The following is a 13,900-nucleotide window of genomic DNA, read 5'->3' as shown; positions in this document are numbered from 1 at the left end:
TATTTGTAAAATAATAATATAAGAGATTAATCACGGTTTAATTTATAACTTTTATTATATGTGAATCTCATCATTTGATTTAAAGTTGATTAGATCGATGTTTCATTATTTTTTTCACTTTAAAAAAATTTGACCACCCTAAACTTTTGATAACAACCCTTGTGATTTTGTTTTTGGACCTCAACCGTGTGTGTTTATATGTCTAAGTTGACTTGAAGACCAATTAAACTCTTAAAATAGTTTGCCGAAGAGTCTTAGCTCAAATGGCGCGTTTCACCTCCTCCCCACTACTAAAGTCTAGAGTTTAAATTCTAGAGGATGCATTTGAGAGAAAAAATATAATAAATGTGTGGAGTATGTGAAATATGTGGATGTATTGTGTATTTAAGATTGAAGATTATCTAATCTATTAGAGTACTTAAAATTGAGCTGTCCAATTTACTGACAAAAAAAAAAAACTCTTAAGATAGTTTAAACCTGAATTTAATTTTTATAAAGTCATACCAAACTAAACAGTAAACACAGAAGCGCCGCTTCAATAATTAACTTATAACCAGGACAAAAACAAAATAAGAAAATATTATGAAGATAGCAAATCCAAGGCCCACTCTATTGGATTTCATGAGTGGTATAGTTCAGAACAACACATCAAATTTGAAGCCCATATATCATTGAACTTCTTAGCAATATTGGCCTTAATTCCATTCATGGTCAACCCTCATTCATGGTGGAAAAGGAACAATTTGGGGACTTAATTAATTGACCGATAATAAAGATTGATTTCCTTTTGAAATAAGCAAAACGAGACCAGTTCAACGACAAACCTTCAGTTAAAGGTCTATGATAGTAATAATTATTCATTTATTTATTTATTTTTAAAATAATAGTAACATTTTACTTACAAAATTTATGATATAATTCCCTCTTCCTTATTTATCAGCATAATTAAGTAGCACAAATTTCATACATTTTTACGAATCATAAAAAAATTAGGCTGATTCTTTCTTGAAACCTTAATTAAGAACATCAAAACACTAAATTGACAAAATTTGGAAAGAAATACAAATGCATTAGTGTCTTTTTGTTAGTAAAGCTAAAATTCTTCTATCCAAAGTCAAAGTCAAAATTAAAAAAAAGGATAAAAGTACAGTTAAAAAAGTTAAAAATTTTATATGTATTCTAAAGATATATTTTAAAAATACTATAAAAATGATTTTATTAAAAATGATTTTTATACTTTCAATACATAAATTCATTCATTTTTTTTAAAATTATTATTATGTTAAAAAATATCTTTAAAATACAAAATAACTAAGTTGATAGCTTGAGTTGCCTATGAGAAGAAACGAAAAGTTACCTTAGAACAAAATAATATTAGAATTATATTTCACATTATATTCTTAAGGTACAAGTAGTTAAAGATTCTTAAAAACAAATACATGGAAATACAATGTTTTTCCTTCCTAGAAGCCAGAAAAGTCTGCAACTTCATAGCAGATAAAAAAAAAAAAAGCAACTCTATATTATTTTAATTTCTTAATTTTTATTCACTACTTCTCAGAATTATGAATAGTCAAAATCATTCCTTCTAAAAACTTAAACTAAGGAAAAAATTGTGGGTTACCGAATGTGAAGTTGTTATGACCGTCCAAATCAAATTGGTCAAAGGAAAAGTCTAATCCAACGGTTGGTGAGTTTGAATTTGAAGCAGAGATCATATCATTGATCTGATTCCCAGAAGACATTGAGAATTGGCTTATCCCAGAAGTAGCAGGGGACATATAGGAAGGAAAATTATTATCACCAAGCATAGGTTGAGGTTGTGGTGGTGGTGTTTGTGATGAGAAAACATGGTTTGAATTACTAGGGAAGTTGAAGGAAGAACAGTTATCCAGATTCTCTGTTTGGACCCTCAACCCTGCCCTGAGGTTCAAGAGTAATTCATTCATCATAGGTGGTTGTTGGTCAAGGCTTTGCAGAACATTATTATTTGGGTTCCTTGGACTAGTTGTGGGTGCAGGAAGTGAAGCACTGTTGGATGATGATGAAGCCATGGTGCATGTGTGTGATCCTCGGTATGTGATTTCGAACATGTTGGGGTCTTCATCGGATCTTTGCACTTGCTTTGTTGCCAAGCATCCTTGAACATTTCTGTGTGTGCACCTATAGTACCCTCTGCATACACGTATGTATGTACACAAACTTTATAAAATATTTAATTCTAAATTTACTAAGATTATAAAATAGAATATAAAAAATGTTACGTGTATGCAAAAAATTCGCTACTAAATCAGTCCTGAAGTATTTATGTATAAATATACGTGGAGTTTAATTTACTTTGATTGGTGGTATATATACCTTGGATAGGTGGCTCCAAGAATGTCTTTCTGGCCGTATTTTCTCCAACTGTATCCATCGTCAAGAGGCCCTTCCACTCCCATTCCCGGACCAACTCGAATCTGTTTTGTCCATCTTGGCAAACTCTTCCTGGAAAACTAACTTGCATCATGTTATTCACGCATGCCACGTGTAATTTGTTAAACTTATATAAGTGTGTAATAACCTGATAGATTAAATGCTACTGTTAGTATAATTTGTGTACCTTTTTTTGGAAGCATTGGGATCGTGATCCCTTAAATCTCTATCGGAGTCTTCGCTGCGGGGGCTGCCGGTGCTCAAAGGTGGAGACTCTTGGGACATTCTGATTGCAGGTGAGATTGAGGGGTCCACGGCGGCGGGTGGCGGTGTCCATCTGAGGATGTGGAGGGCGTTTTCAAAAGCAGAGATAATGTTTTGGATCAACAAGTCACGGGTTTCATGGGGAGTGGAAGCCACGTGAAGATGGATTTGGAGCTGTCTCGCCAGTTCCAAACCTTGTACTAGCTCCTCTCTCAACTTCTTCGTTTCTCCCAATCCCATCATCATCATCTTCTCCATTATTATTATGCCACAGAATAAATGGCTCTTCGTTTTTAAGTAACAACAATGAGCATGGAGATGATATATGTATATACGAGAAAAATAAAGTGTGGGAAAACAGAGAAAATAGGTAATGGAAAGGAAGAAAGTTTGACCAAGAGAAAAGAAAGAAAAAGAGACGAGTGAGAGAGATTTTCTTTGCTCGGACTAGTCTTTGGTCATAGAATGGCACAAGGATATGACCACTTCTACGCACATATTAACACCCTTATTTTATTTCTCGTTGACCCCTCATATCATATATGATTCATTTCTTTTTCTTGCATCAAATCATTACTCTTATCTTAAGCCTCCGATCCGCAGTTAAAACTTAAAAAACAATAAATAAATAAACAACTTACTAGAGTGTATTATATTGTAGTTGTGGAAATTTAAAAATATGAAGAAAAGAAAGTCAAAGTTTATGCACCGAGGAGACTAGGAATCTTCAAACAATGTTCCGCGTCGTTACTAGGAGAGTCTAGGGCTACTACTGTGCTACTCTCGCTGCTTGCATTTTACGTTTCGAACCCAACCAGCTTCTCATGCCACGTCATCCTGCCACGTCTACACCCGTCACTCTTACCTTCCATAATTAGGTTTTTTTTTTCTTGCTATTTTTGGTAAGACACCAATAAAAAAACTAACTACAAATAAATCAATTCAAAAATATTAAATATATATTAAAAATTAATTATTAAATTAATTATTATGTATTTATGTGAAAATAAAGATAATAACTAAATTTTTAAAGAGAATATGCATTATGTACATTTATTTTTATAATATTCTTTTTATTCTAAAACAAACAATCTTCATCACTTTTTTCCCAACTTTCTTCTTACTTAGCATTATCCTTTCTTATTACTTAGGAATCTAGATACTTAACTTTCCATTCCTAATAATATACCTCTGTCTAAAGAAAATTCTCAATTATTAGTTTATTACATTTCAATTTATATTTAATATTTTTTAATTTTTAGCATCTCCACAATCCAACATAATTAACAATGATTCTTCTATATACCTATTTTTAAGGGTAAAAAACAGATATATGCCAAGAAGAAAACTATATTACGCAAATCAGCCAAATGAGATTCTCATTCATCAATCAACCAAAGCAAACTTTAATGTAATTCGAATCAACAAAATTCGAATTATACTTCTACATAATTCGAATTGATATAGCTCGAATTATTCCCAACTCATATGCCAAAGTAGTTCGAATCAAGATGCATCGAATTATAGAAGCATAATTCGAATTATGTCAATTCGAATTACTAACATCACGTGATGCTGGAGGAAGTTCGAATCATGTTGATTCGAATTACTCCCTTTTGGTAACAAAGGCTAATTCAAAATGTCTTGATTCGAATTACATATATATAGTGCGAATGAAGATGATTCGAATTACTGTGAAGAAGAGCTGTATATATATGATGTGAACGTGAGTTGTTCTCATTAGAGGGGTCAGATGGCTAGTAAGGATAGTTTTCTAGTGTTGGTTCACCACAGAGGATCGATTAAGAGAAAAACTCGGTCCGGTGTGAAGTTCACCGATAAGGATCCTCTCTGTATTATCGTGAGGCCTACGACGAGCTATGATGACATTGTTAGCTCTGTACTGTTGAAACTTAGTCTGAAAGGTGTGAAAAGGGTTAAGAAGTTTTTCTATCGCATTCCAACCACGGTGCTCCAAGATACCGTGAAGTATGATTGTTTCACAATCGGAAGTGATGAGGACTTGCAGGTCATGTTTCATTGTCGCCGGCAGTTTCCCGAGGTGAGGACACCAGAGCTGTTGGCAAAGTTGGTTGATGTGGTATCCAGCTCGGGGGATTCGAACCGGAATACCAACACTTTAGCCACGGTGGCCGGTTCTAGCTCGAGACCCGTCGTTGCTTCTTCCTCCGTCCCTGCGTACGAGCCACCCATCCAGCCTGTCGCCTCCCCTTCGTTCGCTGTTGATCTCAGCGGCAATGTTGGCGACGAGGTTGGAACAGGGGAATATCTTCCGACCTCAGTACATTGTGCTGCACCGGCTGGTGTTGGAGACAGATTGTTTGATGATCCAGAGGACGATGATGTTGAGCCGGATATGATTGCTGATGACAGTGGTGATGATATCGGAGCGAGTGACCCGAGAGGGGCTGCAGGTGGTTCTAGCTCTGGCACACAGCAGTACCCTCCACATTTTTCATCATTGGACCTGGATGCCATGAGGCAGGAGGGGGATCTTGGGCAGCCTGCTGGATTTGGCGCTAGAGATGCAGAAGGGTCTGCTGGTATGACAGAGTTCCAGGTTGGTCAACAATTTCAGGATAAAGATGAGGCCCTGTTGAGTGTGAAGACTTACAGCATCCGCCGAGGGGTACAGTACAAGGTAGTTGAGTCTGACTATTGCCGGTATGTGGGCAAGTGTTCTGAGTTTAGGAATGGGTGCACATGGTTGATTCAGTTGGTGCACATGGTTCTGATGCCACTCAACCACCGTAAAATATATCAGTGACGTCACACACCGCCATAACATCGTATGACGAGGCTCCAAGACCTCCGGATGGACAACCTGAAGGACGTCAGGTGTGCTATAGGGCATCCATATAAACAGAAAAAAGCAAATCAAATCCATTAGACAAAATCGTTATACCATATAAACTGAAAAAAACACTAACTATACATAGGTGGTTAGCGTACTCACATCCCTAGCCTGTAACATGTCGATCCTCAGTCGAGCCATCTGCACCCGCGGTCTCTTCTCGCTAACCCCAGGATTGTAACCTGACCACCTGCATAGGATTCCAACATGGTTGCGCATTCATGAATGATTCGAAAAAGCATAAAATTGCATGCGAAACTAAAAATAAATAAAATAAAGATGAATAGTAGACTACGATAGTGGTACCTCGAGGCTAGGGGCCAGCTGAACGCATCATACCCAGCAGGCCTAAAACCAGGAAACCGCCAAAAGATCCAGGACTGAAGTAACTGTAACGGCCCAGCTAACTTCACGACATGTCTGTTGGCCACTCGGCACATGCACCGGTACAACCATGCTAGTGCCGCCGACCCCCAGCTGTAGCCACCCATCTCCTCAAGCCTAGCCACGAACGGTAGCCATCTGATGTGAATACGATTGCCGGACTTGTCGGCAAACAGCTGGGTGCCCAACAACATCATGATATAGGCACGGGCAAAGCACCTCACCGTCTCCTCATCGGCCCCCTCGGGGCACTCTCCAAAAGTCTCCTGGAACCAGGTGCAGTTCACTGCGAACTTTTGAATTTGGTTCGCGAGAGGTAACACACCGAGCAACTCCTAGAACCACTGCCAAGCTGGCCTGCCACCCTGTATGTATACGTGGAAGTCTGTCAGGCAACCACTGACGTAACGTCCGTCCACTGGCAACCCCAACTGGTACTCGACGTCCTGAAGTGTGATCGTACACTCTCCGAACGGCATGTGGAATGTGTGCGTCTCCGGATGCCACCTCTCCACGAAGGCACTCACAAGGGGCTCGTCCAATCGGAACCATCTATCGTTCAGTCTCACAAGATGGTATAATCCGGCCATCTGCAAGTACGGAACATACCTCTCATCGGGTCGCATCCCCTGCTGCCGCCGCATGCTCGATATGCAACGCCGGGGCTGCGCATTACATGGACCGCATAATTAGAACGATTTACAATACCACTAAGAGATACAATTCACGACGTAAACAAGTAACAGATACCACATGCAATAGCAGATATAGTCAACCACTACCAAAATTGCATACAAAAACCGCAAACATAGACCGCTTCTAAAAACCACATGCAAAAGCAAATTGTAGTAAACTACGAGCAAAACCGCATACTAAAACCGCATCCAAAAAATCACTAAGATAAACCACATGCAAATCTACTTACGAAAACCACATGCAAAACCACTCAATTAACCACCTCCAATACCACCATCCTAAACCGCTAACATAAACCGCTAAAATAAACCAACATCAAAATTGCAAAAAAAAAAAAAACACTAGAATAAACCGCATGCAATACCACTAACCCAAACCACTAACATAAACCGCCAATAAAACCGCATGCAAAATAGCTAACATAAACTACTTGCAATACCGCTTGCATAAACCACTAACATAAACCAATATTATAAACCACTATCAAAAACCACTAACCTCGTCGTTGATCACCCCGGCGATATGAGCAACTCCATCCAGTCGATACAGCCTTCCCGGATCGTCCCCCATCGCCTGAGTATGCCGCTCTAGTCTTTCTCGGACCGATTCTGGGTCGTTTTCTCTGGGATTTGGTGGGGTATGAGAATGAAAAACTGATTCGAATGACCTTGGTTCGAACTCCTTATATAAGCCACCCCCTTGTAATTCGAATCAACTCGTTTCGAATTACCATTTGTTTCGAAAAGTGAGTAATTCAAATCAATTTGATTCAAACTTCCTCCTACTCACGTGTTCCTACTAATTCGAATTGACACAATTCGAATTATGCTTTTATAAATCGTTCCAAGTTGATTCGAATTACTTGTAGGCAATGGTTTGGAATAATTCGAGCTGTATTGATTCGAATTATTAAGGAATGTAATTCGAATAAAGTTGTTTCGAATTACATTATATTTTGCTTTGGCTGATTCTTGCATCATATTCTTGTTTGGCTTATATGCGTAATATACTTCTCTCCTTGGCTTAAATGCGTTTTTTATCCTATTTTTAATGATGAGAATTAAGATTGAATATATGGTGAACAAACAGTATAAAAATAGGACATAGTTAAAAAAAATATTAGGTGAATAAATTATCTTTGTAATTAAATTTAACTAAATTTTTTTCTTTTTTTTTAACTAAAATTTTTTAGGAAAAAAAATAAATAGGTCACTGACTTTTATCCTACGGATATTTTTATCTTTGATCATTTAAAAATACTTTTAAATCTCTCACCTCTTTAAAAGTTGGACATATTAGTCTCTTCGTTCAAATGGCTCCGCCAGACCAAACGAAAAAGTCTAACGTGACTCCCGTTTTAATGACCTGGTGTTACAGGTGCACAAGTGGCATATAAGTGAAAGAATGGTTTTTAAGAGTTAATACTCAAAATGGCCCTGTAATTTGACTTTCGACTCAATTTAGTCCTTAAACTTTCAATTGACTCAAATTGTACCCTAAAATTTTGATTCATACCTCAATTTAGCCCTTCCGACATTTTCCGTCACCAGAAAACTGACTTGGCAATTTTAAATGACAGGTGGTACTATAACAATTAGATAACATGGCCAAATTTTTTAAGGTATCAATTTAACCCCGCACAATTTGAACATAAAACCTAGCACAGCCCCAATTTCCTCAAATCATAGTAGTCTCACCAATCTTGAAGTATGATGCTGGGTTGTTCAAAGTGGCATCCCATGATAATTCTGATTGATGAATTAGTGCAGATTCCCCTTCAAGCTACATGCATGCACACATACCAAAAAAAAGGTTAAACAAAGTACTTCCGCTTTTGGTTGCTTTAATAAGACAACGAAATAAGATTGTCAAAAATATACAATTATAATAGTAATTTCACATACCTTTACGGCTTTTTCTGTAGTGCAACTTGCATAGACAAGTCCACTTTACCTTTGTTGGCTTTTTCAGAATACTTTTATTGACATTCCTTGCATTACTTTGCTATTGGCTCGGTTTTTTAATTTCCAATGGAACTTCGTTATCACTGGATTGGAAGGTTGCCCCTTTAGGCGGAATAGGCCGCACCAAATCCAAACTATCCAATTCACTCTATGGCTTCCTTTCCTTAGAACCTTCAAATGGAACTTCTTCCACCTCAACGTGTTTCCCCTTCTTATAATACGATTTCTCAATATCAAGAAAAGTAGCATCAGGATTAGCTTTCTTTCCCACTATTTGAAACAACAAGTACCACAATGAATATAATTCATCAATAAGCATATACACAGAGTAAAATCAATGAATATAATTCTCTATACAAATCATTTTTTTTACCTAGTCACCATGCAAATGAGCTCTGCTAGAACTACTTAAGCCTTGGCTGCTGCTCCAACTTTTGGAGAGACTACTACGACTTGGGAAAATTGGGGCTGCGCTAGGTTTTATGTTCAAATTGTGAGGGGTTAAATTAATGTCTTAAAAAATTTGGCCACATCATCTAACCGTTACAATTCCACGTATCATTTAAAATTACCATGTCAGCTTTTCGATGACGGAAAACATCGGAAGGGCCAAATTGAGGTACGAGTCAAAATTTTAGGGTACAATTTGAGTCAATTGAAAGTTTAAGGGCTAAATTACGTCGAAGGTCAAATTTCAGGAGCCATTTTGAATATTAACTCGGTTTTTAAAATTGGACAAATAAGTTTATCTCCCTCAAAATTACATCATTTCGAGTGACAACCCTAATCATTAAATTGATTGCATTTGTTCGTGTACGCTGGTGGTGAGGAGTTCTAGCTATATCAATAATGGCCACCAATGGAGCATCATCAACCTCAAGAAGAAGCGTAAATAAAGTAAGACAAGAAAATTCAGCTTCAAACTCAGTTTCATGTGTTGTGCATGCTGGAGACCTAAACGACGGCGTTATCCCGAGGTGTTTCTGTGGAGTTTGTGCAATAATATTTGTCGAGAACCATTAGCAACCCTAACAGAATCTTTTTGGGTTGCGCATTCTATAAGGTAAGTTAAAAAATTTGTTTTGGTTTGATTTGAAATGGTTTTTTATAGTAAATAATTTTGGAGATTTTGACAGGGAAAGCAACCGCATTGTAAATTTTTTGTTTGGGTCAATGAGCATCTTGCTAGAATTGGAAGCAATGATTGTATCTCTGATAAAAGGCATTTGGGTGAAAAAGATGTTGAAGTTGTTGAAAAAGAAGAGAAACTAGATGTCTGGATCATAGGATGGCTGTTTTGGAGGAGAAGATTATTGCTTTAGAGAAGAAGAAAAATCCATTAGCTTAGTGTATTAGGATAATTGTATGTGTTGTTTGTGTTGTTTTTTATGTATGTAATGCTTGAGAAATGAATAATAAAAATCAGAAAAAAAAAATGGGTTGTTCTAGATTTTTGTTGTGTATTGAAACATGCCATTTAGACTATTTATGTATCCTGTAATCTAAATGCAATTCAAACTATAATATCAGTATGCTATTCAAATTATGTTGTCAATATCTAAAGAAACATTGAAACATTAAAAAAATAAACTTAAAAATTGCATACATAAACTTCAAAAGTTGATGTTCAATAACATAAACAAGTTGTCATATGCAGAATATCCTAAACTTCACAAATGAAAGCTTCTCAAAAAGAACAAGTTTCTTAAAGTGCATAATTTTATGAAGCTTAACATCACAAAAGTAAGTCTCAAACACATAACATAGATCTTAATATGCAAATATGTAGAAATAAGTCTACTAAAATGCACATTCTAAGTTTTCAAAAAAGTTATTACAAGGCATAATGGGATGTCCAAAATCACATAATTCTTCACTTTTTTGGATTGATGGAGGATAGATTAAGGATAAATTTAAATAATCTTGTTGTGGTAGTACTGGTTGCTTCCAATATCTTTTTGGTAGCTGCTGCACTTGATCTTGGGATGACTTGAAGTTGAGGTGGATGTGGGCCAACTATAGGTTGATGTGGGTGTGAAGCACCTTGAACTTAAGACTATGGTGGTCACAGTTAAGTTAGAGGTGGGAGTGGACTGGAGCAAAGTGGAATTGGTGGTTTGAATATCTTTTACTTGGGCCTCATCTTTGATGAATTAGGTTGAACTTTTTGGTGGATTATGGATAGAACTTTGATTGAAGGTTTAAATGTAGTTCTTCTAGTTACAAGACTTAACCTGACTTAGTGTGCCACTGGAGCTGTTGTTGCAGGTCTTAGTGTTGCTGCCACAGAGATTGAAGGACTTGTGGTCACAACACTTAAGACTTGGTTGAAAAATTCAGAAAATAGCAAATATAGAGACTAGAATTGCGAAAAGTGCATAGAACAGTGACCGAAAGCACAAAAGAAATGCACAGAATGGTAAAAAAAAAAGTTACATGCGAAGCACCAAATAAGAAATGCACATTAGCAAGTTGATCGAAAAAGAAAAAGAGACATAGAACCCTTACTAGAAATTTGTTTGCTAAAATTCGAAACGCATTTGGAAAAGTGTTCTGGAAACACTTGTAGGAAGCTAGTATCTCACTTCTGAAATGGCAAAATAGAAAAGGAAGAAGAAAAAAAGTAAAAGGAGGAGAATTTCTTGGAGAGAGAGAAAAAGAAATTTTTTTGGATAAGTAAAATTAAAGTAAAGATTATTAAATTAGAAATTAATATAACTTTGATTGATGGCGAGAGAAGTCATAAATGGCTCGACGGTTCGTAAAATGAGAGGAATTATAACCGTGCCAAGAGAGCCAAAGAAAATTGTTCAGTTTTCTTATGAACTCCTCAGAATTTCAATTAAAAGACATTTTCCAAGTCCAACTTTACAAACTCAGGTACTCTCGACGAAGTCATCAAAGTCAAGAGTTTGAATTGGAAGCACTGTTCTAGACAAATAATGACATAATGAAATAATGAGAATCCAATGTTATGATATAACATCAGATACGACGCAACGACTATGCAATTAAGTCATGAAATCGCCAAAACATGATATTAAGAGCACGACATAAAGGCAGTCAATGTGAAAAAAACGACAATTTCATAAAACAATAATAAAGAGAAAGAGAATTCAACAGGTAAACTCACAAGTCATACTATTAAAATATATTACTAACTTAAATATTGAAGTGTCTTGTAAATTACCTCTCCATCTGATTTTGCATTCACTGAAATTAAGGTTTTCAACCTTTAAATTCTCCGGTTCGTGATCTCCACTCCTAGTACAAACAGAAGTTTAATTAATTCTTGGCTAGCTATTTGCTTAGCTCTATTGTCTAGCTAGCTAGTATTATTTGTTACACAAGATTCTGCACAATAGTATGAATCTGAAACATAATCCAAGTCTTAATCACCTTATTAAATTGCTCCATTGTCTCACCTTATTCGGATGACTACATTGGTCAAACACTCAAACGTGAAGCTTCTGACGAATGATCTTTGCCGTATAATTAATATGAAAAAATAAGGTTAAATTTTTCTAAAATAAAAAAGAAAAATTGATAAGGTGAAAATCACTTTCATAATTATATTATTAGATGAAGCATATTATGCCATGCAAGACTAGTCACTTTTCCCTTGCACAGTTGCACTCAATCCCCTATTACTTAATCAGCTGATTATTATTTATTTATCTTAAGGAGTCTAAATGTGTTTTTTTTTTTTTTTTTCTGACTAAGGAGTCTAAATGTTTGAATAAAAATGAAAGTTATTTCTAGAAATTAATTAAGTAAAATCATAAACGTGACTTTAGCTTATAAGTACTCGTGGTCAAATTTTATAATATAGTATACTAGTATATATAGCAGTACATATTAATGCATTAAGTACGTAACACCGTCCATCCCCTTTGAACGATTCAAATTAAAGGAACCAATCTGAATTAGACTCCTACCGAAAAGAATAATCTAGAAATAGACCAAGTCAGATTTGTTTATAATTGGCAACAATGTCCCAGGAGTGGAAACACAACCCCCTGTCCATGAAAAAAGGAACTAAAACCGCATATAAGTATCAGTTGCATGCATGAACATTTTTTCTTTTTCTTTTTTTCACAATCTTAAGAAGTCTTGTGTATAAATTAAATGTGTGGACAGTGTGGTACGTAGGAACTGCGAGGAAGCAACCTAGAAAAACAAAAGGTTTTTTTTTTTGTTTTGGTCATGGAAAAACAAAAGGTTTGGTAAGCCGCAAATTATACGGGCCGTAAAATACAGGGTTTAGATTGTTGTGGGCCTTCTAGACCCAACGACCCTCCTTTGCATGTAGGGGCGTGTGGAATGTGCAATAGTTACTGACTAATTTGCACGCAAGCCTGTATCATGCGCTCAAAACCAGGTCAAACCCTCCATGGGGGTTATTTCTGTTATTTCATAAACTTGGCATCCCTGGCCGCCAAGTTGTTACATGTGTCATGTGTGGATTGGAAAAAAAAAATCAATCATTACCACTTTGTCAGGACAGATGGCAGTACATTTGGGAGATTTGCTTCTGAAAAGAATGTAGACCATTGGAAGTTTGTAACATGAGTTTAGCTTGGAGGAATAACAAACTAGAAGTTGATCTTAGGATTTTGAAAATATGGATTAGTATTTTGAGTATGTTTATTTGTTTGCCGGTATCTATGAGTGTTGTGTATGGCCTAAGTGTGACTAAATGGTGATTGATGATTGGTTACTTATGTAATTTCCAAAAAAAAAAATGTAGAATGAAATTTTGTCAATGTATTCTGTGTTGTTAATTTGTCTTTTCACAAAAAAATAAATATAAAATCAGACTATTAATATGGTATATTGTCGGAATGGTAAAACATATCGAATCCATCGGGCCAATCCGCCGAACTCGCTATAAAACACGGGTCGGACTAGGATTTGGAACCCGCCAAATAAAAAAAATTTCGTCAAACCCGCACTGCTAAATTTGTGGGTTTTGGCAGTCAAGCCAAAGACTTTTCTTTTATTTTATTTTTTTATTAAATAAAAAAGTAATTACTGCTACAAAATTAATAATTATATAATTTTTAAATATTTTTTCATTTTTTATTTTTATTCTTCTTTTAGTTATTAACTTTATTTATTTTATTTCACAATTTCGTATATATGTTCAAATTATATGACTTATTTTTTAAAATAAAGAGGTTCTATTGACAAATATTATTTTGAACAATTTTATTGAAGTTAAAAATAAAAAAAATTATAATTTGACTATTTTTTATTTATATTTGATTTTTTAATTATTATTTTTTATTAATTTTAATAA

General features: G+C 35.7%; 1 protein-coding gene across 1 annotated transcript; it reads right to left on the bottom strand.

Annotated features, from left to right (window-relative positions):
* Window positions 1–1,358: 1,358 nt before the first annotated feature.
* On the bottom strand, window positions 1,359–3,280 carry LOC112766696 (probable WRKY transcription factor 53). Its single transcript, XM_025812592.3, has 3 exons — window positions 2,603–3,280; window positions 2,359–2,487; window positions 1,359–2,175 (listed from the first exon to the last, which is right to left on the bottom strand). The coding sequence occupies exons 1-3, from the start codon at window positions 2,935–2,937 to the stop codon at window positions 1,602–1,604; spliced, it is 1,038 nt and encodes a 345-aa protein (XP_025668377.1). The 5' UTR covers window positions 2,938–3,280; the 3' UTR covers window positions 1,359–1,601.
* Window positions 3,281–13,900: the final 10,620 nt, after the last annotated feature.

The sequence above is a fragment of the Arachis hypogaea genome, chromosome 17 (assembly GCF_003086295.3).
Source record: "Arachis hypogaea cultivar Tifrunner chromosome 17, arahy.Tifrunner.gnm2.J5K5, whole genome shotgun sequence".
NCBI classification, from domain to species: domain Eukaryota; kingdom Viridiplantae; phylum Streptophyta; class Magnoliopsida; order Fabales; family Fabaceae; genus Arachis; species Arachis hypogaea.
Note: the sequence above shows the minus strand (reverse complement) of the source record. Positions and strands in the feature narration are given on the sequence as shown.